A 25438-nucleotide genomic window follows, 5' to 3' on the forward strand; every position below is an offset into this window, starting at 1 on the left:
CTGTCACCCAGGCTGGAGTGCAATAGTGCGATCAGAGCTCACTACAGCCTATACTTCCTGGGCTCAAGAGATCCTCTCACCTCAGCCTCCTCAGTAGCCCTAAGTACAGGCGTTTGTCATCGCACCCAAGCTACTTTTTAAATATTTTGCAGAGACAGGATCTTGCTATGTTGCCCAGGTTGGTCTCGAACTCCTGGTCTCAAGTGATCCTCCTGCCTCACCCTTCCAAAATGTTGGGATTACAGGCATGAGCCACCATGCCCAGCCCAGTCTGTTTTATAGAGAAATTAAATATATCAGTTAATGCTACCCAAATTTGAGGAAAGAGAAAAGCCATCCTGACAGATAGGCAGCATCTTCCTGCTTATCACTATCCAGAAAAACAAACCGGGGTTACACTGCTACTTCTAGGCTAAAGACTCCTTGCCAGCTATTCCTACCTTAACGAAACATCAGCAGATACTTGTTAAGAGATACCAGTACGATGTCAGAACCTACAAAAATGTTGTGTACCTGCTGTGCGGAGATGCTTTGCACCACGTGCTTCTCCACCCAATTTATCATGTGCTCTTGTTCCTTTCGACGCATCATGTTCTGCACAGCTATATGATAGTCCAGGCGATTCTTTACTTCCTTATATACTCTATATAGTCGTTCCCGGTAAGTAACCTCCAAAGCCATAGCAATGTTATTCTGGGGCAAAATTAAGAAATGATAAACATTGTATACTTGAAGGAATACTTCTACTCTGAAGATTCTGCCAGTGAGAATGCCCCAATTCTTTTGTATTTTATGTGGAATTATTTTATTTAATAAATATATACCTAGAAATTATAACAGCATATGGCAAAAATATACTTAAAAGTGTATGCTATAAGAAATAAGTCTCCTTCAGTCCCCCCATAGGCCACTAACTTCCTGTATTTCTTGTATTCCCTCCCAGAAATATTTAATAAAAACATAGGTATACACATCAAAATATAGGCATATACACATCACGTTTATTAATTATGACACAAAAACCTACCTCAATTTTAAGCTACATTGGATTCCACTATACTGGAACTCCATAATTAATTTTTTGGTTCTACAAATAATGGTGCATACGTTGTATATTTGTCTTTGTGTTTATGTCATAATACTTGCTGGATCAAATAACAGTTAACATTTGTAGAGTACTGACTACACTCTAAACACTTTTGTGTTTGGATTCAATTAAACCTTATGATGAAACCATGGCATAGTTATTATAATTATATCCATTTTGCAGTGAGGAAACTGAGGCAGAAGTTAGGAAACTTGACCAAGGTTACAGAGCTAATAAACTATGAAGCCAAGATCAGCATACAGGCAGTAAGGCTACAAGGTCAAGCTCTTATATATTTCTACTTAGCTAACCCATAGGCATCACAAGCCAATGCACACCAAACTGAAGGCTATTGGCAACAAGGCAATCAGAGTGATCCTTCAACGACTTTCTCTCATTCAGAGTCCAAGTCAAAGTTCTTATAGGAGCCTAAGGTCTTTATGTATCATAGTCCCAGGCCACCCTCTATCTCCTTTTATTCTCCCCCCACCAATTCTACTTCAGCTGTATGGACCTTCTTACTTTTCCTTGACTATATCAAGCAAACTTCCAGGTTTAGGGCATTTGCAACTGTTCTTCCCTCAGCCTGGCACTTATTTCCCCAAAAACCCACATACTTTGCTCTTTCACGTCTCTGCTCAAATATTATATTAGAGACATTTCCTGCATGCCCTTATAAAAACAGTAACTCCTTCTTCCTGCAATTTTGTAGAAAGGGTCTATGCCCAGACTGGTCTCAAACTCCCGGGCTCAAGTGATCCTCCTGCCTTGGCCTCCCAAAGTGCTGGGATTATAGGTATGAGCCAATGCACCTGGCCTGCAATCTTTTTAATACTAGTTTATTTTTCTATCTAACATTTACTACCTGTTGACATTTGCATCTGTTCAATTATTTATTTTCTGTGCTTCTCCCAAAGACTGGCTAGAAAGTAAGACTCCATGAAGGCAGAAGCTGTTTGTTCTCCACTATATTTTCAGCACTCTGCCTTGGTCAGAATATCTACATAGGAAGAACTCAATAAATATCCATCAACAAATAAAAACCTAAATTACTATCATTTCACTCTGAGGAAAGAGCTACATTTTCCAATATGGTTTTTTAAAAAAGCCAAAATATATGTATGCATGCATTCACATGTGTATATACTACGCAAGAAGCAGGAAGCATTCTCCCTTTGTAACCTAAATATACACGGAATTAACATTTTTCTGGGATTTTTCAAATATCCATGTGCTTACGAGTCCTTAGGGATCTTGTTTAAAAGAATACAGATTCTTGGATAGCCCTTAAGAAAGGTTCTGATTCCACAAGTCTTGGAAAGAGGCAAAAAAAATTAACACCAAAGATAACTAATGCATGTGGTACCGAGACCACATTGGCCAAGATCCTAAACATTTCAGATGCTTACTATCTTAGCCAGTATTGAGCAATATTGGCCAAGATCCTAACTATTTCAGATGCTCACTCTAACTCCAGTCTTGACTTCCTGGGTGCAAGCAGTCCTCCTGCCTCACGCTCCTCAAGTCCTAGGATTACAGATGTGAGCCACTGTGCCCAGCCTGCTCTGTGGATTTAGAATATGCAGTATCAGATTTCCTTACAGCAAAGATGTTAAGATGTTCTTGTAGCAAGTGTGTATGAAATACACAGGATGTATTTTACCTATAGTCTTCCTTATACAGTGCATGTCATTTTTAAATCAGCTTTAACTTAATGACTATTTCTTTTTGTGTGGATCCGAAATGTTTTTTTTAATAGCTTCTACGGTTTCTAATTTTATAATAATTTTAACTATTTTTCCACTTGACAGTTCTTAAATGTTTGAATAGCCGTGAATGCCAACTGCTACATAAATGTTCTCTTTTCTAAATAAAATATGTTCAATCTATTTAATCATTCTTCATAAAAAATTCTGAAATAAAAAAATGCACAAGTAACTTCATTCTTCCTAGAAACTTCTGAAACCTACCCTTTGCACATCAAAAAGGTAATGGCGCTTCTGAGTCAGTGCCTGCTGCGACTTCTCCATATCAATTGCATTCTGGATTTGCTGGATGGAAGCCTGCTTCGCCTCTTCTAGTTGGGCAAGTTTTTGCTACAATTGTGATAGCAACAACAAAGATCAGTGAAAGCACAAAGGGTAAAAAAAGGAGATTCATTTCATGCTTCTTCAAAGTTGCATCTCTCATTTGTAAAAACACCCACAAAGAAAATAGAAAGAAATGCACAAATCCTTAAAAATAATTGCCCATAATAACTATACAATACCTTTTGAATGATTATAGAAGAGCTAAAGGGTTTAGTAGATATAAAAAAATTATCTCAAATTAGTAACTAACATTAACACTTATTTGAAGCATTAGATGCATTTCTATGAGTTGCTCCCCTAACACTCATATCAAAAATATCACTAGATGACCTTCACGTTTCTGCTAGTCTAAAATAGGAAATAAGGTTTATGGTTCTTACCTCATTGAGTTTATCAGCAAATTCTGCAACAGAGGGACCAAATTTTTTAATTCCATAGACCATTAGCCCTATTAATGACATGGCAGTGAAGGTCTCTGCGCTAATCACATATATTTCTTTGGATAAAGCATACAAGATAAGCCCAGTTCCGAGCACATAGGGTCCTACAAGAAGAAGAGTTATTTTATGAATGGATATGCTATGCCTAAAAGAGGGAAGATAGAAAGGCACTTCTATATTTGATTAGCAGAAGGCAAAGTAACGACTTAATTAGATTCAAAGACAAAACACTGGATTGGGAAGCAGTATGGTACAACTGAAAGAACAAAGATATGGACTCAGGGAAATCTGTATACTGACTCTACAATTTTAAAGAAACTGAGCAATCTAAATAATCTCTGAATTTAGTTCCCTATATGTAAAATGGGGACAGTACGTTCTTCAGTCTGATAAATTTGAGAAATAATGTTAAGCACAATACTCAGCACAGTAAATTAAACTATTCTACAAAGATGCCAGATAACTTTCTGAAGTAACTTGTCCAGCAAAATATACTATTTATTGAATGGGAACGCTAGACAGGTTAAAATTTACACAAGAAACAACCAAAAACAACTACAAAGTGGTATGTATATAAAAGAATGAATAAATATTAGGATTCCCAACTCCTGTAGCACCTAATTACAACGCTTCAAATACGGCTTTTTCTTTAACCAGGTCATGTATTCTGAAAGGATGCAAACCATGATTTACATTTCTTTAGTCTTTCCTCCATGCTTCTCAGGATGTAAGAGAGGCCCACAGCAGGCTTTTAGGAAAGCATTTTACAGTATTTCTGAGAATCATGGGATGGCAGGATATATCATGACAATAACAGGTTTACAAACTCAAATACATTTTACCCAGTTTCCCATACAAAGTTCCAACAGTTTTTTTAATTGTCTTTAATATACAAATTTTAAATATTAATTTGCAAGAAACACCTATCATACGTAACATTTTTATCACCCATTGAAGTCTGAGGAGACTAACGTTTCTAGCAATTTCAGTTAGGAAAATGCTACTTTAGGTGATTCCAGGGCTAAAAAAAGAGTCTTTGGCTTCCAATGTTCCACAGTCATAGCAATACTTGGGTATGGGCCAAGAAAGGCAGTACATGTAGTAGAGAGAATCATAAACTTAATCAGGGGACTCCTGCTTTACCTGGCTTCATTTTGATTCATGCCCTTTTCATTATCTAACAGGATATTATACAGTTACTCATTTCTTTATTGTCATCCTACAACAGAATGTATGTTCCATGACAGTAGGCACTTAACACTGTTTAACACCATATGCCTTCAACAGTGCCTGGCATAGAGCAGGCATCAAAAAATTTGATCTACTAACAAACAGAGATAATTCTGTAAAATTAAGTTAAAATCCCAAATACATTTATACCAAAAACAATTATACCAAAAACAAGTTGGAGCAATCAAATCAACTGTTACAATTTCCTTTTGAAAACAGCTGACTTGCGGCTGCAGGCAGGTGGCTCAAGCCTGTAATCCCAGCACTTTGGGAGGGCAAGGTGGGTGGATCCCACGAGCCCAGGAGTTGGAGACCAGCTTGGGCTACATGGTGAAACCTTGTCTCTACAAAAAAATTGAAAAATGAGCTGGATGCATGCCTATAGTTCCACCTGCTCGGGAGGCTGAGGTGGGAGGATGACCTGAGCCTGGGGAGGTGGAGGCTGCAGTGAGCTGTGATTGTGCTACTGCACTCCATCCTGGATGATAGAGTAATACCCTGTCTCAAAAAAAACAAACAACCAAACAAGAAAACCCACCTAATTTGATTTTAGTGATGCCATCAAACCATATTATCAAAGACCAGGCAAAAATGCTCACCTGTTACACCAGTTTTAGGATAAAGAAACTGGAAGAATTCCTCAGGGATCAGTCCATAACGAACTTTTCCTCCATATTCAGGAAGAGGTGGTACAGGGGCAAGGTGTGGCTGCCCTGTATGGAAGGTCCTTGTTGCCTGCAATACTCTACAGGTAATAATTGTACAAATGTAAAGCCTATTTCTTTAAGGAGAACACAATGTATGAATAATTAGCAGAAACAATAAATGGGGTTGAGAATTGAGGCAGTTTTCTAACTCTCATAATGGAAAGAGAATGGACTGGGAATAGGAAGGTTAGGGTCCAGTAATCAGCTGTGACAAGAGCAAAGAATTAATTACAGACACTTAACCTTCTACCCAATACTGGAATCCTTTCTATAAGCCTTGCAGATCATCTGTCTAGCACTGTGTATGCCTATTATTAGCACTGAAATATGTAAGAATGTGGATGTGGCAGCCAGATAGACTCCTTGAGTTCAAATCCTAGACCTGCCCCTTGACTTTGAGTAAAGAACTTAAAGCTTTTGTAATCTCAGATTTCTCTCAGTAAAATGGAAATAAAAGATAATACCTTATATGGTTGTTGACAGGATTAACTGAGTTAATATATGTAAAGTGCATAGAATGATGCCTGGCACATGGAAAAGTGCTATGTAAGTGGTTAGCTGTTATATGCCTGATATGTTGGCTCCTCAACGTTTTTGAATACTCTCTTTGATGGGAGTGCTAATCACTATATGTAACAGACTTTTTCAGTACTGGGTAGCTCTAATTATATTCATCTTTGAATTGAGATGCTGCAGACATTCTTGGAACCTCAATCCATTCTTAGTTCTAATTTTGCTTTTCTATGTAAGATAACACACATGTACCTGGGTGAAACATTTGTTCCCTCACAATCCTGATTGCCCGTAAAGACTTCTCTGGTTTTGTCTTTTTTTTTTTTTTTCTTTAAATGAGGTATAACAGAACTGTATATAATACTCTAAGTATAGTCTGGCCAATTCATTCATTCTACAAATACTTATTGAGAACTTGCTATTGCTAGTACTGAGCTTGAACAATTGAACTATTATCAACAGTGGATTTGGAAACTATTCTTGTATTAAAGCAGCTTAAAACTACACTTTTAACAGTTACAGCATACTGATGTCTCCTTCGGCTTCTGATGAAATAAAATTTAGTCCCTTTATGTCTGCTGTCAAGTTTAGTCTCCTTCAAGTTTTCAGTATATTTTTGTCCCACTTCCCACCTCCCATTCCTCTACTCTGTCAACCTCTATCTCCTTGTAATGTAAGAATTTACATTATTTCATTTATTTTGGTACAATGCTTATCTTTTGAATATTATTTCTGCCTCCAAATATATTAGCTACCCCACCAGGTTTTGAAATCTGAGAATCACGCTTGAGATTCTTTCATTTACATCAAGGTTTCTCAACTCAGCACTACTGATGTTTGGACTGGATACTTCTTTGTTGTAAGAGGTTGTTCTGTGCATTGTAGAACGTCTGGCAGTATCTTTGTGGCCTTTACACAACAGATACCAGTAGCCTCCTTCCTCCCCGACCCACCCAATGGTAATACTGAAAAATATCTCCAGACATTGCTAAATGTCACCTGCAGGCAAAGCACCCCAGGCTAAGAACCACTGATTTAAATCATAGTACTAAAGGGTATGCTTAAGCTGACAAGTCTCCCTAACTAGCTACCTTAGTTCAAGCCTTTATCACCTCCTGCTTAGTTTAACAATCCAAAACCTGATCTCTCTGCTTATTTTATTTTTTTTGGGACAGAATCTCGCTCTATCACCCAGGCTGGAGCATAGTGGCGTGATCTCTGCTCACTGCAACCTCCACCTCCCAGGCTCAAGCGATTCTTGTGCCTCAGTCTCCCGAGTAGCTGGGATTACAGGCGTGTGCCACCACGCCCAGCTAATTTTTTTATTTTTAGGACAGATGGGGTTTTGCCATGTTGGCCAGGATACTCAAACTACTGGCCTCAAGTGATCTGCCGTCTCAGCCTCCCAAAGTGCTGAAATTACAGGTGTGAGACACTATACCTGGCCTCTGCTTCTTATTAAATACCCCAACTTAAACCTAGCCCTCTCACATTACTGCTAATGTTTCTAAAATGAAAATTTGACTTGAAAACTCAACAGGCTCTCTCCTGCCTACTGAAAACTACTTAATATAACATATATAATCTAGTACCTGTCTTTTTTTTTTTTTTGAGACAAGGTCTCACTCTGTCACCCAGGCTGGAGTGCAGTGGTGCCATCACTGCTCACTCGCAGCCTCCACCTCCTAGGCTGAAGCCATCCTCCCACCTCAACCCTCCCAAAAGCTGGGAATACAGGCGTACACCACAATGCCCAGCTAATTTTTAGAATTTAAAAAAAATTTTGTTGTTTTGTTTTTGTCTATGTTGCCCAGGCTAGTCTCGAACTCCTGGGCTCCAGTGATCCTCCTGCCTTGGCCTCAGGATTATAGGCATGAGCCACCACTGTGCCTGGTCCTGTCAAATTTTACAACCTCATCTTCCTTCATTCTCTTACTCTCCTAGAATTACTTAACAGCTCTCAAAAACAAAGAAACACCACAAAAAAATTGCCCAATGCTGCTCCTTCTGTCTTGTATGCCCTTCATACCATGACTTTATAGCAATGACTACCAAGACCAATCAGCCTCCAGATGTGTAAAGCCCTCCCCCATTTTGGGCTAACATTCATTCTTTTAATCAATAAAACATTTACTGACTTTCTACTAATGCTAGGTACCAGTAACATGGCAATGAACAAAGTTCCAGCCTTCAACATTCTAGTTGGGGGTATGGGAAGGGTGAGTGTGTATCTCCATACAAAATTTCAGGCAGCTCTAAGTGCTATGAAGAAAAACTGAGCAAGCTAAGGGGATAGGGAGCAACAGAATGGGGAAGTTTTTTTGGGTAGGAAGCCAGATGACATTTGACCCAATGATCTGAGGAAAAGAGAGAAGAGCAAGTAGAAAGATATTGAGGCACGAATGCGCTTGGTAGTTTTCAGAGGAACACCAAGGCCAGTATGGTTGAAGAATGAGCTAAAAAGAGAACAGAAGGAGATGGTGTCAAGAGATAGGATGGGATCGATTCATGTTGGACCTTCTGGGTTATGCTAAGTTTGGATTTTATTCAGGTGGGATGAGGAGCTCTGGAAGGCTTTGGTGGGAGATTGACATAATCCTCCTGGCTATTATGAGAATGGGCTGTAACAGGACAAGAATAGAGATGCAAGACTAATGAAGAGACTACTAAAATACCTAGGTGAAAGTCTGCGGTGGTTCACACTTTAGCGGTAGTGGAAGCAGCAGTCAGAGTCCAAATTTCTAGAGGAAGAGCCTTGCTGAGGTACTGGACATGAAGTGTGAAAGAAAACCAAGGATATTCCTTGTATCTTGTAAATATAAGTTATTTATTACCTGGTATTACAATTATTTGTTTACAAGTCTGTATGGGGTCCTTTTTCTTCTAAGTTGGAAGCAGTCAATTATAGCCTTACTTCATTGCACACATGAGACTTAACTACAGACGAGACCACTTTTTCAAGTCCAGTTTTTTTCAATTTGATAGTTAACATAATTTGCAAGCTTTAGAACTAAATTTGGAAGTAAAAAGAAATCTCTAGGAAAATGGACATGTCTTATGAAACAATTTTAACGCAAACAGCTGTTAAATTTACTAAACACATACCATGTACCAAGAACTGTTTTTGAGTTTCACCGAAATTGTCTCTTAATTCTCAAAAGCCACAATGCACTATCATCGCCATTTTGTAGATGAGGAAATTGAGGTCACACAGCTAGTAAGTGGAAGGGCCAGGGACCCTGTACTGGCTTTGGAGCCCTCACTCTAAACCAATACTCTAAAGGTGCCTCCCATTCCTAGACTGTGAGCTCCATGAGGGCAGGTAATTTGCCATACTCATTCTTGTATCCTTGGTTATGTGTTTAGGCAACATAAATATTTACTGAATCAATGAATGATTTCTCTGATTGTTATTATATGTCAGCAAAAACTAGGTGTCTAGGAAACAGACTATAAACAACATGCTTCACTGTTTTATTGAACAAAATTTGTTCTTGGGTATGTAATCTACTCTGATTCAGGCTCTGGAAGCTACATGTCATAAGGTCCCAAGGGAAGGTCACAAAGGAAAGGGGCGAGCATAGAAGACAGTAAAACCAATTTCTAGTTTAGTTAGAATACGTTACTTATCCTGTAAAGTCTTGGTCATTAGTTGATATGAGAGCGTTCCTGGCAGTTACGGGAACAAGTGTTTGAAAGAGGGTTTAAGTGTCCCAAAATTATCGGAAAGAGATTTCTGGCCTAAAGCTAACGGGGTGGGTGCAGGAATCCAGAAATAAAAGATAGTAAAAACAAAGACGAAAGGGACCATTATCCTCACACTTACCCTGGACCTAGGAAGGCCGCATTCTTCAGAGACGGGGCTGCAGATAGACAAGGCGAAGGTCAGCAAAGTCAAATGAAATCTGGTTTGTCCCTTCCTCATCCCCGCCAGGCTCGATCACTAAGGCTATGTACCCCTCTTTCCAGTCCCTTAAGTCCCCACGCTCCTCTCCGAGCGGCGCTGATTACTCGCCGCTCAGGCCCGTGTCCGTGTCGCTGCGCCCTTCTCCCCTCTTTGTGACCCCTAGATTCGCTTCTTTCCAATCACTCTGATAGCCCAGAGCAGCGTCTACACCCCTCACCCGCTGTGGCGGCGGCGAAAAGTACCACCCGAGACAGCATGGTCAGCGAAGGCGCAGGTAGCAATCTTAGAGTCTCTGTGACCCCGACAGGAAAACCTGTCAGGGCAGGAGCAAGATGGCCGCTCACAAGTCTCGCGAGATGAAAATTTTGCAGTCTTCCTTCAACTTTCCTCGGGAGATTTTTAAAAACAAATTATCGCGAGACGAGGCAAGTAACGCTGAGAACCTATCGCAGGAGGGCGACAGCCGGAAAGCAGGATGGAGCCACAGAAGCAATTCTCGCGAGAAGTAGACTTGCCGTAGCCTCGGGAGAGGGGCGGAGGCTCAGAGGCGCACCACGTGGGGTTTGCCATCAGAGCTGAGTCTCGGGCCGGCGTCCAGTTTGAGTCTAGGTTGGAGTTGGAACCGTGGAGATGCGGAAGGAAACCCCGCCCCCCCTAGTGCCCCCGGCGGCCCGGGAGTGGAATCTTCCCCCTAATGCGCCCGCCTGCATGGAACGACAGTTGGAGGCTGCACGGTACCGGTCCGGTGAGCCGAGATCCCGGGCCTGGGAGCTCCCTTACCCCGGCCCAGGGCGCCCCTCCCCAGAGACTGACCCTCCCAGCCCATCCCTGTCCTGCATGTTATCCTGACCCGTGGGTCGCGCCGCCGAGCTGTCCCCAGCCCTGCCCCGCGTTCCTGAGCTCAGATCCAGACCCGGCCCGAACGCTGTTCTGTGCGGTCTCCATGGAGGCGAGCCCTTCCACCCTTCACGCGCTGACAGCTTGTACCCCCTGTAGATGGGGCGCTTCTCCTCGGGGCCTCCAGCCTGAGTGGCCGCTGCTGGGCCGGCTCCCTCTGGCTTTTTAAGGACCCTTGTGCCGCCCCCAACGAAGGCTTCTGCTCCGCTGGAGTCCAAACGGAGGCTGGAGTGGCTGACCTCACTTGGGTTGGGGAGAGAGGTATTCTAGTGGCCTCTGATTCAGGTGAGTCACTTTCCCCTCATCCGCCCCCCACCCCCACCCCCGGGTGGAGTGGTAGAATAGAGGCTTGGGGTACGAGTAGGGCTGAGCTCAATATCTAATGTCCTATGTTCAGTGCTTGGAGGAGCCGGAGAGTGTTGGCTCCGAATGCAAACTCTTGTGTAGGTGGGAAATATCTTTTCTAAAATTCTAAATTGTCTGGTGAGATTTCCTAGAAAAATCCGTAACAAAATTAAGCAACGGATTGGAACCATTTTTCTTATGTGTAACCTGCTCCTTAACCCCCGCAGCTCAGACCAAGCATAATCTTGATTTTAAGATGACACTGAAGCCAATCTGTGCTACATGTCTCTTTCCATTTCTTACCGCTTTCTTGTCTTCATTCTGCTTTCTTTGTGTTGACTGTAGGCTCAGCGATGCAGGCTTTGGCATTTTTTTTTAAATCAGAATTTGGAAGTTGGCTGGCATTGCATGGAAGTTTAAAAGACCCACTTATATATTTAACCTCTCTGACAATTGAGCTTGAACAGTACATAATCAAGAAAACTTTTGGCGGATTCTCTATATGGAGCCAGTCACCGTGCAAGACGTTCAATTATTCAACATATTTTTAAAGACTCTGCAAGACATTTATTCAACTAGTTCAGCAAATACTTATTAGTGTCCAAATAATTGGGTAGTGTTAACATCACTGGCTTTCTCCACCTCCTTGTCTGGGCTGTCATTAGGAAAACAGTAACACAGAATAAAGTCAAAGGCTCAGAAATTAGCTAAACTCTTCAGTGATGTGGACTTTGCTTTTATAGGAATAACTAACTTACTTTGTTAATTTAGTGACAGTGGCTCTTTGAATCCTAGAAGTGAATTACTGCTTTGGTATAATTCAAGCTTATGTTTTCCTTACCCTACTCCCAACAGGTGCTGTTGAATTGTGGGAACTAGATGAGAATGAAACACTTATTGTCAGCAAGTTCTGCAAATATGAGCATGATGACATTGTGTCTACAGTCAGTGTCCTGAGCTCTGGCACACAAGCTGTCAGTGGTAGCAAAGACTTCTGGTGGGTCCCTGTTCTCATTGCTTCTGTCTCTGAGCGTCCTTTGGGCGCCTTTCCTATCCTGTTAACCTCATTAGGTAACATTTTGGGCTTATTCTAAGAATTCAGTGACTAACTTTAGCCTATCTATAAGGTGTCCTTAGGGATTTTGCAGTCCATTGTAAGTAGACCATAGCAGCAGTCCAGGAGGCAAAGACTTGGGGAATGTTGATTACAGGAAGTTCTTGTTTGAACAGGTTTTTATGTTGCTAGTGTAGGTCAAGATTAAATGTCTGTTTCCTTTTGCCTCTTAGCATCAAGGTTTGGGACCTTGCTCAGCAGGTGGTACTGAATTCATACCGAGGTGAGTATTCTTTCATTTTTAGCCCTGGTCTTAGCTGTTGTGTTTTTGGACTTTTTGAAGTTTGCTTTGATGTTAGGAACAGCAATTCCATGTTCTGATAGTTTTCTTATAAAACAGTAGTCAGGCTCCAGTATCTACCCCTTGTCCTTTTCTCAATTTCCTTGTTTCTTTCTTTCTTTTCTTTTTTTTTTTAAATTCGACTAGTCAAGTACAGTAGTGAAAAGGGGGGAAGAATATGACAAGGAGTGTAGTCTGTAACTGACTGTGAACAATCAATTGAGATAACTCGCTACCTTCAGACCAGCCAGTTTTCCTGTTTCTATTGATGGCCTCACCACCTTGGCAACACAGAGCTCAAACTCTCGGTCCTTTTCTACCCCTTCTGTTTCCCCACCATCAGTTGGCCACTAAGTTCTTTTTAGTCTTTTCCACTGGTCAGTCACCTTCCTATCCATTTCTATGCCCCTATTTGCTTTCAGGCTTTACCTTACACAGGTAGTAGCACTCATGTCTCCACTAGCAATCTAGCTCTTTTGGTCTTTTATTAGTTCTTGTGGCCAGTGGATTAAAATCCCATTTTCTTGTAATGGCATTGAAACTCTTTTACTCCATTTCCTCTCTTCAAGCTTATTAGATCCTTGACATTCTTGAGGAATAAATCTTGAGACTTTCAAATCTTGAACTTTTGAGTATTTACCTTCATAAAATGTCTGTTTTCTTTTGAGAACCATTGCTTTTTTAATGCCTCTCTTTCTGCTCACTTTCATTAACAGCACTAGTGGTTGACTTTATCTTGGGAGCCATTCTTTGTGAAGATAACGTCTAGAGCCTTAATGTGTGCATGTTTCAAGATTTAGATGCTGGGTGATTGATCACTGTGGTTCTCTCAATGGCTAAGTGCCTTTCCCTGCCATTTCTAACTTCAAAGTACATGATTGAGTTATAGACCAGAGAAATCACAGACTAATATCCAAGCTCCAGTATTCTGGACCTTCAGGGTCACTTGCAAATAGTTTTACAATAATGTTGAATGCCCAGCTGTGCGCAGTGGCTCACGCCTGAAATCCCAGCACTTTGGGAGGCTGAGGCAGGCAGATCATATGAAGCCTAGGAGTTAGAGACTAGTCTGGCCAACATGCCGAAACCCGGTCTCCACTAAAAAGTAAAAAAATTGGGCCGGGCGCGGTGGCTCAAGCCTGTAATCCCAGCACTTTGGGAGGCCGAGACGGGCGGATCACGAGGTCAGGAGATCGAGACCATCCTGGCTAACATGGTGAAACCCCATCTCTACTAAAAAATACAAAAAACTAGCCGGGCGAGGTGGCGGCACCTGTAGTCCCAGCTACTCGGGAGGCTGAGGCAGGAGAATGGCGTGAACCCGGGAGGCGGAGCTTGCAGTGAGCTGAGATCCGGCCACTGCACTCCAGCCCGGGCGACAAAGCGAGACTCCGTCTCAAAAAAAAAAAAAAAAAAAGTACAAAAATTAGCCAGGCATAGTGGTGCACATCTGTAATCCCAGCTACCTGGGAGGCTGAAGCCCGAGAATCGCTTGAACCCAGGAGGCGGAGGTTGCAGTAAGTCGAGATCATGTCACTGCACTCCAGCCTGGGCAACAGAGTGAAGCTGTCTCAGTAGAAAAAAAAAAAAAAGTCAATGCCCTATGTCTATTATATTTGCCTTTTATTGCTTAGACATGTGCTTTCCTAGTTAATGCTAACTCTTTTTCAGCATTTCTGCCATGCAGCCTTTCTGTTATTCTTTGTGTTTGTGTCTTATTCCCCCTGCTGAATTCCAAATCCTTTATTATTTTTTAATTTTTTGTAGAGACAGAGTCTTGCTATGTTGCCCAGGCTGGTCTCAAATTCCTGGGCTCAAGGGATCTCCCGCTTTGGCCTCCCAAAGTGCTGAGAGATTACAGGCATGAGCCACTGCATCCTGCCCCAAAACCTTTGAGGGTAGAGGAACCATTATTCTTCATCTTTTCTTTACCACCATGGTGCTTGTCCCAGCGCTTTGCTTTTTTCAAGTGAGCAATAAATTCCTTTTCTTACTTCTTATCCGTTGACTTTCTGTGACTTCTAGGGCTAGGAAAGAACTATGGAAGCTGTTTTACTTCCATCCTTCTGCCTCGGGGGGGGCCACATTCAGACTACGTGGGAAAGTCTGGTAAAATGACTATAGAAAAGGTTTCCACAGCTTCCAATTAACATGTAGCAGTGACTTTAAAGTTTTTTACATGTAGACATCCTAAAACAATTTTGAAAATCTGTGCCCCCTCATACATTTTTAAATTGATACCTAAAGAAATTTTTTAACTAGTTGCAGAGAAGGTAATTTCTGACATATAATTTATTGTATGTCAAGCATATGTTTGTCCAAATTTTAGATTTGCAGATTAATCCTATTTAGTTTGTATGAATGTCTACCAAATAGCTTAACTGGCAAAAGCCAATCTGCATTGTAAAGCCAGTGGACCAAGTTAGACTAAATTTTCTGTCAGAAAAAGTCTGACTTTGTTTTTAGATTCAGATAAAGTTGTTGAATATGTCCTTATCACAACGATCTGTCATATTTTTTAGTTCTCGTTATTAGACAGAAACAGAGTGAAGTCACAGAACCATACTTGTGTTTGTGGTGTGACTGAAACAAGATCAGCGCCCCCTTCATTGAATTTTGCCTAGATGCTCTTTCTTTTTGCTCTTTGGTTCTTAGGGAAAAGCCCCTTCTGTGCCTTAGTTTAGAACCCTTATGTTTTTATACCCCTGAGCACTGTACCATGGAAAGATCTGGGATGAATGACAGGTATGTGTTCTTTCTTTAAAGTGGGAGAAGGGTGATTGTGAAAATAGAGGCAATTCAATCTTAAGAAAGAGAACATTAGAGAAATTGACTCTGTTAATACTATAAGCGCCCAGAACTCCCTCAAAAGTTTTTGTATACTACTAGGAGGTATGTGTGCTCTAGTATGAAGACTTTTATTCTAGAATTATTTAGACCTCACGTCTAAGATGCCTTAACTGGAAATTCCTTTGTTATTCTTACTAAGCTCCTAATTTCTCATTCATTGTTTTTACTAATACATTTTTTTTTTACAAGGCTTTTTAGGTTTTATAAGTCTATAAACTTCTCCTCTTAGCTTTTGTCTAATCCATAATCTCCCACAAAATTTGTTAAATTGCATCATGAGACCAGCCCTCCCTCCCTCCTGCACCTTGATGATTCCTGGGCTGGTCCTCTTGTAATGCTTCAGCTTGTTTTCTATCATGTTTCTCTCTTCTGTCTCCTTTATAGCTCATGCTGCACAGGTCACTTGTGTTGCTGCCTCTCCTCACAAGGACTCTGTGTTTCTTTCATGCAGCGAGGTAAGAGATAGCTCCTTCTTCCCTAAACACACTGCAGCCCTCCATAGGCCAAAGTCTCTAGTGTGGAGACTTTCTCGCCTGCAGCGCTTTGGACTGTGAGATCCTTTTTCTGTTCCACCTTCCTCTAGGACAACAGAATTTTACTCTGGGATACCCGCTGTTCCAAGCCAGCATCACAGATTGGTGAGTCTGAGATTCATTGGTGGGAGAGTAGTGCTTAGAACCCTGATAGAAGAGAATTTCTTTGGCCAGTGTCAAAGCATAGTTGCCAGATGCCCAGTGTAGCTACTGTGACATGAGTGACATAATCTTCTTTTCCACTGAGACTCTGCTAACCCCATTCTGTGCAATGCATACCAAGAGGAAGGGCCAGTTCCTGGGTGGGTGATTTACTTTATTAGACGGGAGGACAAAGGGACCAGAATTGTTATCTTCATGATTTGTGCCTGAAACTTGCCTGTGACTCATGTCCAGAAAGGGCAGGAAGCTGGTGGATAAATGGTTATGAGGCTCAAGGATGAGGACACTGCTGCCTTAGCAGGGTTTGGGAAATCAAATAAAGGTGCTCCCAGGATTTAGAGTGATGTCATTTGAGAAACTGCTTCTTCTGGACTCTTTTGAGTTTTTGTCCAGACCCTCTCCTCTCCTTTGCAGGCTGCAGTGCACCTGGCTACCTTCCTGCCTCACTGGCTTGGCATCCTCAGCAAAGTGAAGTCTTTGTCTTTGGTAAGGCAGCATGTCCGACTTCATATTGACTCTGGGAAAGGGGAGGAGGAAAGAGAAAGAGCTGACTCCACAGTGCACAAGGCCCTTACTGCTCAGTCTTACCGTCATGGACACTAGATGAATTATGAATTGAGGGTGGGGAGGTGGGGTGATGCCAAGGTAGTTCTAGTGTAGCTTTGGAGAACATGATTATTTTCCCAGTGGATTTGCTTTTTGATTGATTGATCCAGCTCCTGTATTCTGGGCATGGCTATAAGTCAGTGAGCCACAAAGCAAGTGGATTGCTGTATAGTGAATTCTTTTCTACCGTGGGTAGGTGTAGAGCTATCGTGGTCATGAGGCTGTGTGTATGGTGACGTAGTTTGTGGTTAAAATAATAACTGCTTCATTCATTAACTTAATTTTCACAATCATCCAGTGACTTATTATTCCTGCTTTGCAAAAGAGAAAACTGATGCTCAGAATGGTTAACTTTTCCAAGCTTGAGGAACTAGGATTCAAATCTTTGGCACCAAAGTCCATGCTCTTAATCACCATGACATGTCCCTTCTCTTCTACAGGTGATGAGAATGGGACAGTCTCCCTTGTGGATACCAAGAGTACAAGCTGTGTTCTGAGCTCAGCTGTACACTCCCAGTGTGTCACTGGGCTGGTGTTCTCCCCACACAGGTACTGTTCTTTGTCATCAGGGGCCTGATGGGTATAAATGGGAACAGTGAGGGTGTGTGTGTATGTTTTCAAAGCATTAGCTGATTAAGTAGTTCCTTAAAGCAGACTGTTCTAGCTGAGGTTTTGGAACATCAAAGATCTCTTAAGTGGGAAAGTGGGAAGTGGAATCCTTTGGGAATCAAAGGATTTTTCAGATTACACAGTTTCTGTCTGAAATGGCTAAAATGTGGTGTCATTCCTGCCCAACACCCAAAATGGTTCATATTGTGGGCTTCCAGGACTGTGAGATTGGAAAAGCCTGTGTTTCTGGGTTATTGCTGAAGCTATAGAGAGGGACCAGATGGGGTGGTTAGTTGCCAGGATGGTTGTCAACCCTAACTTTGCTTCATTTCCCTCATCTTTACTTGAAACTTTCAGTGTCGACTTACAGTAGCCAGACCTTAGCCAAAAGTGGGAATCAGGCTGCCTTTCCTGGGTCACTTTACAGTAGCGGTGGCGGCGGCTCAGTTAAGGTTTTGTCTTGGGATCCAGGCTTTGCCTTTCACAACCCTCTCCTCCCTCTGATAGTGTTCCCTTCCTGGCCTCTCTCAGTGAAGACTGCTCACTTGCTGTGCTGGACTCAAGCCTTTCTGAGGTGTAAGTGTGAAGTGGAATCCTTTGGGAATCAGGGAAGGGGAGCAGTGGGTGGGTGAGTCATTTTCCTCTTCAGAAAAGTGTATTGTGCTTTTGGAGAACAGATTCTCCGTCTGTATCTGAAGGGACTTGGTAATGGAAGCAGGCTGGCTGTTGACCCTCTCCGTTCCTGGGGCACATTCACAACCCCAAGGACAAGCCGTGTCCTTGGTAGAGCGGGGTGGTAGGTGGAATTTTTAAGCCTAGCATTCCAGCCCTCTCCCACAAGGGGGCAGCAGTGTATCCTTTCACATGAAGAACTGCATATGAAATGCAGTCTGCTACAGGGTAAAAGGCAGCACTTGGAAGACCTGGATTGTACTTCCCTCCTTGCCATGATTTGCTGCCTGTTACTGCCCCACGTCACTGTCTTGTTCTATCCAGCATTTCTTCATCTATGAAAATAGAGGACTGAATTGGATGATTGATGACATCCACTGTGGATAGCTACACTGCTATCCTGGTGACGAGGCCATACGGTTGGTGAAATGTGTGTAACATACCCAAAAAATATGCCCCAGATGTGTTGGGTTCTCTTTTTTCTCCAGGTCTGCTTTTCTTATCTCTACTATGCCCTGACTTTTTTTCTTTCTTCTAGGTTTAGAAGCCGAGCCCACAGAGACTTTGTGAGAGATGCAACTTGGTCCCCGCTCAATCACTCCCTGCTTACCACAGTGGGCTGGGACCATCAGGTCGTCCACCACATTGTACCCACAGAACCTCTCCCAGCCCCTGGACCTGCGAGTGTTACTGAGTAGATTGGATTTAAGACAAAAAGCAAGTCCCCCATGAGTGTCCACTTCTTTGCCCTACCCTCTCAGCTTGTGAGACAACACAGGAGCCTTCTGTAGTATGTTGATATGCTAGATCTGTGCCATTAATAGGCATGGTCCCTCAGCCTGAGGGAGGCTGGATTCTTGGTTCCTGTAGTCACAGGGAGGAAAAGCTTTCTTAAAAATGGACGTGTATGTGCGTGTGACTGTGTGTGTAGATTTATAGTTTTTGGTAGTGGCAGGAATAAAATAATCCATCCTACATATTCCCTAAGCACTGCCTCTCTCTCACCCCCCAAAACAAGTTGACGAAAGGGTTTTATTCTTCCCATGTAGCTGTCTATGAGGAATTGGCTGTGTCTGGGTAGGTTATGGGATCTGGGCATCCCTGGGTTCTTGGAAGCAGCTCTTATGCTACTTAGAGAGACGGGATTGATTTTATTTTTTTAATGTGCTTGATTCACCATTACGAGAAATGCTTCCAGTCACAAAAATGCAGACCAGTTCACTTTGAGGAAGAAGCAGGACTTGGTACGGATTTACATAACTCTTTGCCATTAAACCGAATCAGAAATCCATTTTCTGGCTGAATAAAGAGTTTGGCTTGCCTGTGTAATGCCCACTCCCTTCCCCCCGGCTCCCCAGTGATGGGGCATATATGAGAGAGGAGTGTTTTTCTATCATAGATGCCATAGGGGAAAGTTTAGGGATGAAGGAGAGCTTAAAGGCGTTTCAGTTAAGTTAGAAAACTGACACAGACTGTTGAGAAATCTTTGCTACTTTTCCCACCCCGAACAGCCTGGGGCCTGACATCTTCTGCCCTGGGCCCCCTTCTCTTGATGTGGAAAGTCTGAATGCAGTATTTATAGATTTCTAAGGTTTTAACATCCAGTATCAGGAAGAAAATCAGAAATACTGGTTGGTGAAATAAAGAGTTTAGGCATTGTTGGCCTGTCTTTTTTGAAGCGTGTGTGTCATGTGTGGTTAGATATATTTCACTTATGTGAGTCATCATGGTGTCAGTCTTGTAGCCCATTATTTTTCCTGTGCTTCCCCAGCTTCCCAAAGTAGCTAGTTAGAACTTAAGGTAAACATTTATTCTTGGGTTGGTGGAGTGGGTATTGCCAGTTAGAAGTCATGGATCAGTTACTGATTATATTGAAACTAAATACAATCAATTATGTGCTTTTGAGCTTTGCAAGTTCAATTTAGGCAAAAATCACATTATGAAACTGGGAAAGTCTGAAGGAATATGGGCAAATATTTCTCAGTAAAGCTTCCTTGCTTCACCCTTGACATGACTGATTACCCTTGAGTAAAACATGGGAATCTATACTCATGTGATCTTCTGGGGTTGATGAGGAGTAGGAATAAAGTCTTCCATCGTTTTTATAATGTGGGAGGAAATAGAATCGGTAGGTACAATCGCTTAAGTTCTGCCTCTCAAAGAGAAAACTTTAATTTTGTGGACATTTAGAGAAAGTAAGGGGTGGGGGAGCTTGAGGTGAGTAGGAATTTGCACTGCCCTTTTCTTCATGGACTTAAGAGTGATGGAGAAAAAACTCAGTGAAAGAGATAAGAAAGGAAATGTGTATATGTGTTAAGGTGGTTCAATAAGGAAGGAAAACATAGGTTTTTTTTTTTTTTTCTTTTTTTGAGATGGAGTTTCACTCTTGCTGCCCAGGCTAGAGTGCAGTGGCATGATCTTGGCTCACTGCAACCTTCGCCTTCTGGGTTCAAGCGATTCTCCTGTCTCAGCCTCATGAGTAGCTGGGATTACAGACGCCCACCACCATGCCCAGCTAATTTTTGTATTTTTAGTAGAGACGGGTTTCACCATGTTAGCCAGGCTGGTCTCAAACTCCTGACCTCAGGTGATCTGCCTGCCTTGACCTCCAAAGTGCTGGGATTACAGGCATGAGCCACCATGCCCAACCAGAAAGCATGGTTTTTGAAGGACCATGTTTTATTGTAAAAAAATGTTTTAGTTCAGGTAGATCTGTACTGATGAGAGTAATTCACATCTGTCAGTGACCACCACCAAGATATTTATAAACCTTATCAAATACAGTAGGAAGAACAACCAGCACAATTTTGGGTGAATGTATATGTTGCAGTGAGCAAAGAAGATAGTTTAAAATAAAAGATGACCACAGAATAATTAGAAATGGTACCATCACATCTGGGGTGATTTGCTAGGTCCTTCACTTGAGAATAGTTCTAATAGAATGAGTACAGAGCTGATGACAGGTAGAAATGAGATCAATCTATTCGTTTAAAAATATACAAATATTTTGCATTTAATTTCATTGGTTAAAATGTCTAAACACTAGAGTAAACCCATTTCTCTATCTACATCCTTACTCTGAAGTCCACTAATCAAACCTACTCTTCCACAGCTGTTCTCTGGTCCACCAAGGGCTATGAGACTCACCCCTTGCATAGTGCTCAGAACCACAAGGAATACTGAAGAAGGCTTGCCTACGATTTCACGTGGCATCAGACATTGGGCTAATTTCCAAGGTATCTCTCCTGCCCAACAGGACAGTTGGAGTCTGGTTCTTTAATAAATAGCTATATGGACATTACTTACTGGTTCGCAATCACATTACAGCAGCAAAAATACCCAAGCTCGATAACTGCTCTGGGCCTCCAGCCATGTTTCCTCCAGATAGCATGTTAGGAGATTTTAAAAATCAGATTGGACTTCAGAGGGCTCCAAAACTTCTTGCCACATCTAGACCTGAAAGTAAAGGGCTCTGATTATTAAGAGGCAGATTCTTGTTGCATTTGGACAGCGCAAGTAATGGTCACACTGAACACATTAGAATCAGTTGTGTAACTGGTTTTGTTTCAAAAAAGGATAGGCAAGCTGTAGTCTCAATTTTGAGTTAACGTTTCTCAAGAACTTCATCAACAGCTCACATGATACAGTTTTGGAAGAGTAAACAAGGTAAGCAGACAACTCTTGGACCCCAGACACATTTTCTTTTTTAGTTCTCCATCAAAAATAGGCATTTCTGGAGTTTTGGTCTCACTGAGGGATCACAGGACTACTGCAATCCAGGGAACTGAGGGAGCTGTGAGCATCTGAGAGAAAGGTTAACTCTCGTTTTAAGTTGTGACAAAATTAGTGATCCCATAATCTTCTATCATCTGGTACAACATTTAATATAGTAGCATTCTACTTACTGTGGAAACTCCTTGTCTCATAAATGATATTCTGCAGCTTCAATATGTAATGGATAGGCAATTAAAGTTCAAAATATAATAAAGAATTTAATTCCCAAACAACAATTTCACCTTTAACATTCTGGTGAAAGCCCAGCCCGTGTCACTGGTTCAAAGTGCCTCCAGTGGATATAGCTATATTTCACTTGTCCCTGTGATCATGAGGTACCAGATTCCAGTCAAGCATTTCACTTTGAGAGGCACCATGTTGTAAGCATTAGGAATTTCAGTTGCAAACTAATTTTCCGTTCTGGCAGTAACTCTTACCTGGAGTCTCAGCTCTAAGTCATGAAAACTGTCTAGATTAGAAAATGCACTTTTTATGTACAGCCTAAATTAGCTTCATGTTCTGCAGTTTCTGCAACTTGTCTCAGAAATCCTCTGAGTAGAATTGATGTATGAGACCCTTTAAGACCATTATCCAACTGCAGTTTGCTTGGCAGAGTTAACATTAATGCAACCTTTGATCTAGGCATCTGGAGGCAGGTAAGACAGGCTCTGCGTGCACCACCGTCCCTGGACCTGTTGTGGCAGACTCCTTGAAGCAAGATCAACTTGGGCCTTGTTTGAGTTTAAAAAAAATTTTTTTTAATGTAAAATTTGTCATTTTAACTTTGTAAGGGTACAGTCCAATGACATTAAGTTCATTTGCATTTTTGTGCAGCTTTCACCACTTCCATCTCCAAAACTTTTCCATCACCCCAAACTGAAACTGTACTCATTAAACAGTAACTCCCCTTCCTCAAGACCCTGGCAATCACCATCTTCGTTTCTATAAATTTGACTATTCTAGACATTTGTGTAAGTGGAAGCATACAATATTGGTTTTTTTTTGGAGGGGAGTTCTGGCTTAATTTTATAAGGCATTAACTTGTTCCTCAAAATGTGTTCTATAAACTGGGAGCATTTGTATAACCTGGAACTTGCTAGAAATACAGAATGTCCAGATCTACTGAGTCAGAATTTACATTTTCAAAAGCTTCCTATGTGACTCATGCATATTAAAGTTTGGGAAGCACTGCCTTAGACTGCCTTTTGAGAATTGCAAATGGGTCAGAAACCAGGCAGAAATACTCGGTAGTGAGCAGCTGTGGTGTATCAGAAGTTGTTGGGCATTTTGTGGTTTGATAGTGAGCAAGGTAGACATGGTTGTCCTGCATTCAGCAATGTAGTCTAGAGAGAGACAGGATGGAATTAAGTGTTTAGGTGCTAGCCAAAAGTAAAGATTACTGGAAAACAAGGGTTCATATCCCAGTCATCAAAGTGATAAATTTTCCCTGCTTAACATTTGAATTAAAATAATTAGGCCAGGTGTGGCGGCTGACGCCTGTAATCCCAGCACTTTTGGAGGCCGAGGTGGGCAGATCACTTAAGCTCAGGAATTCATGACCACCCTGGGCAATATGGTGAAACCCTGTCTATAAAAAATACAAAAGCCGGGCACGGTGGTGTGCGCCTGTAGTTCCAGCTACTCGGGAGGCTGAGGCAGGAAAATCACTTGAGCCTGGGAACCGCAGGTTGCAGTGAGCCGAGATTGGGTCACTGCACTCCAGCCTGGGTGATGGGAGTGAAACACAGTCTGAAAAGAAAAAGTTAACTGACAAATATTGTGTATATTTAAGGTATACGATGTGATGATTTGATAGACGTGCCATGAATTATCACAACAAGCAAATGGTACACTCAGGATAGTTTTGGAGGGTTTATTTATAAGGGGACTAATTACAAAGGTTTGGAAATGGTGTAGGAGAACCAAAGAGCTAGTGCCCAAGGGCAAGTGAAGGGAGAAGTTACCTGAAACTGGAAGAAAAGATAGTTTTGGAGAGCATCTACTTTGAGAGCAGCGGTGACCTTTATCAAGAGATAAGAGTTCCTTTGATGCCACGTCATGGGGTGATCCAGAAGAATGAATACCCCAATTTCTCTCCTCCCTTCCTCTACTCTTCTGTCAGGCTGAACCCGACAGAGCCCATTTTATGTAGTCCAAACAGACAGACTTTCAGGGGCAGCAAGCAAGGTGGAGAAAGATGGGAAATATTAATAGAAGGGCAGTTGGAAAATATGTGTAGTCTACTTTTTTGCCCCTTATCCTCACTTGTCCTTAATATAGGTGAAATTTCATGTTCTCAACACAAGAGGTGCCCAGAGTCCCATCAACTATTTTATCATTATGGGGTGATAACCATTTGTTCATACTTCCGTGTTAAACCTAAAGGATTAGGTATCATTAGTGTCCTCATATAAAGCAATAGTAGAAAAGTGAAAAGAGAAAAACAAGTAACGAAATATAGCTGTTAGGGTTCCTACTCATAAATGGTCATACAACCTAAGTATCATGGCCATCTTTTCCCACCATCCATTCGACGTTGGGTTCCCCTCACCCTCTGAGAACTCCTCGTTGAGGTTCCCCTCACCCTCTGAGAACCTTGGTGAGATGACCGAACCTGTGTGCGGGGTCTGAGTTCTTAGTGATTTGCTCTTTATTGGGTTTCTGCTGCTTTCTGTCATGGGAATTACTGAGCAAGGGAGTACTGAAGATGTCGCTGTGAGTCCCCAGAGTTGCAAACACAGTCCTTTCTCTAGTTGTGCAGCAGCAACTCAATTCCCCCCTGGCAATTGGGATCAGTTACCCCAACTGGTACAATGGCTTCTATCTTCAATTTTTTTTTTTTCCCAGTGGCTAAGGAGCCCCAGATGGCCAAGAGGTAGCCTTAGCTTCTAATTCATTGAGAGCATAACTACTGGGTGAAACATTGCTCATTTAATGCTAGAATCTTCAAGCCTACTTAGCCAGGACTACTGAATAAGAAGCAGAAACACTTCAAGTGAATTATTGGATACAGTAGTAAAAAAGGCAACTCCTATTTCTACCCCTTGGTTCTTAATTGCAGCTATGCATTTTGGCCTTGGGAGAGAGGACGCCATATATTCTCCCTGATTTAAGGCATAATGGCATGAATACAGTGGACCAATATAATGTTTTGTGGGCTACTAAGAAAATTAAGTTCACTTTGGACTACATTGTAACAAAAAGTGGAAGAGTTGACACAGTCCTGGGCAAGATGGTATTAATAAAAGTATACTCTTGTCCCTACCATACAAGTGCAGTTTCCCCAAATTCCTTAATGATTGGAATGGAAAATAAAGCAGGTCAGTAGCTGTACGTCAAGTGCAAGGGGCTATGTCGTTTTGCTCCATTAAAGAACAGCACATCTGGAATTGCAGTTGTGATTGGCAGCACAACCTGATTATCAACTGTCATTCTTCAGAATTTGTCTGGTTTTTGCACCAGCCAATTAGGTGAATAAAGGGATGATATTGTAAGAATTATCACTCTGCATTTCTCAAGTTTTTGATGGTAGCATTATTTCTGCCATTCCTCTAGGGACGTAGTAGTGGTTTTTTGTTTTGTTTTGTTTGGTTTTACTTTTTTTTTTTTTTTTTTTTTTTTT

At 41.8% G+C, this 25438-nt stretch overlaps 2 protein-coding genes across 4 annotated transcripts in view; one reads left to right on the plus strand and one right to left on the minus strand.

Moving 5' to 3' along the window:
* ATP5F1 (ATP synthase, H+ transporting, mitochondrial Fo complex, subunit B1) overlaps nt 1-11842 on the minus strand; it is a 12833-nt gene extending 991 nt beyond the window's left edge. The window contains exons 1-6 of the mRNA XM_011933191.1: nt 10192-11842; nt 9894-9930; nt 5447-5592; nt 3558-3721; nt 3058-3183; nt 514-693 (exon numbers count right to left, since the gene is read on the minus strand). Of these exons, the coding sequence (XP_011788581.1) occupies nt 514-693; nt 3058-3183; nt 3558-3721; nt 5447-5592; nt 9894-9930; nt 10192-10231 (693 nt within the window). The 5' untranslated portion in view covers nt 10232-11842. The remainder of the gene's footprint in view (nt 1-513; nt 694-3057; nt 3184-3557; nt 3722-5446; nt 5593-9893; nt 9931-10191) is intronic.
* Nucleotides 10398-19703, plus strand: WDR77 (WD repeat domain 77). Of its 3 annotated transcripts, none has more exons than XM_011933188.1 (10): nt 10398-10719; nt 10971-11156; nt 12072-12213; nt 12504-12553; nt 15845-15915; nt 16044-16098; nt 16570-16641; nt 17202-17310; nt 17878-17946; nt 18581-19703. In XM_011933188.1, exons 1-10 carry the CDS (start codon nt 10605-10607, stop codon nt 18738-18740), a joined length of 1029 nt encoding a protein of 342 aa, XP_011788578.1. In that variant the 5' UTR covers nt 10398-10604; the 3' UTR covers nt 18741-19703. The 3 variants fall into 3 exon arrangements, with proteins under 3 accessions (XP_011788578.1, XP_011788579.1, XP_011788580.1); XM_011933189.1 differs by having other exon boundaries at nt 17878-17952; nt 18581-18656; XM_011933190.1 differs by lacking the exons at nt 12072-12213; nt 12504-12553 and having other exon boundaries at nt 10509-10719.
* Nucleotides 19704-25438: the final 5735 nt, after the last annotated feature.

Source organism: Colobus angolensis, unplaced genomic scaffold, assembly GCF_000951035.1.
Source record: "Colobus angolensis palliatus isolate OR3802 unplaced genomic scaffold, Cang.pa_1.0 Scaffold124, whole genome shotgun sequence".
NCBI classification, from domain to species: Eukaryota; Metazoa; Chordata; class Mammalia; order Primates; family Cercopithecidae; genus Colobus; species Colobus angolensis.

Coding starts and splice junctions, on each gene's coding strand:
- WDR77 (XM_011933188.1), top strand. CDS start 10,605: ATGCGGAAGGAAACCCCGCCCCCCCTAGTGCCCCCGGCGGCCCGGGAG. Junction 11,157..12,071: donor TCTAGTGGCCTCTGATTCAG/GTGAGTCACTTT, acceptor TACTCCCAACAG/GTGCTGTTGAATTGTGGGAA. Junction 17,947..18,580: donor GACTCAAGCCTTTCTGAGGT/GTAAGTGTGAAG, acceptor TCTTTCTTCTAG/GTTTAGAAGCCGAGCCCACA.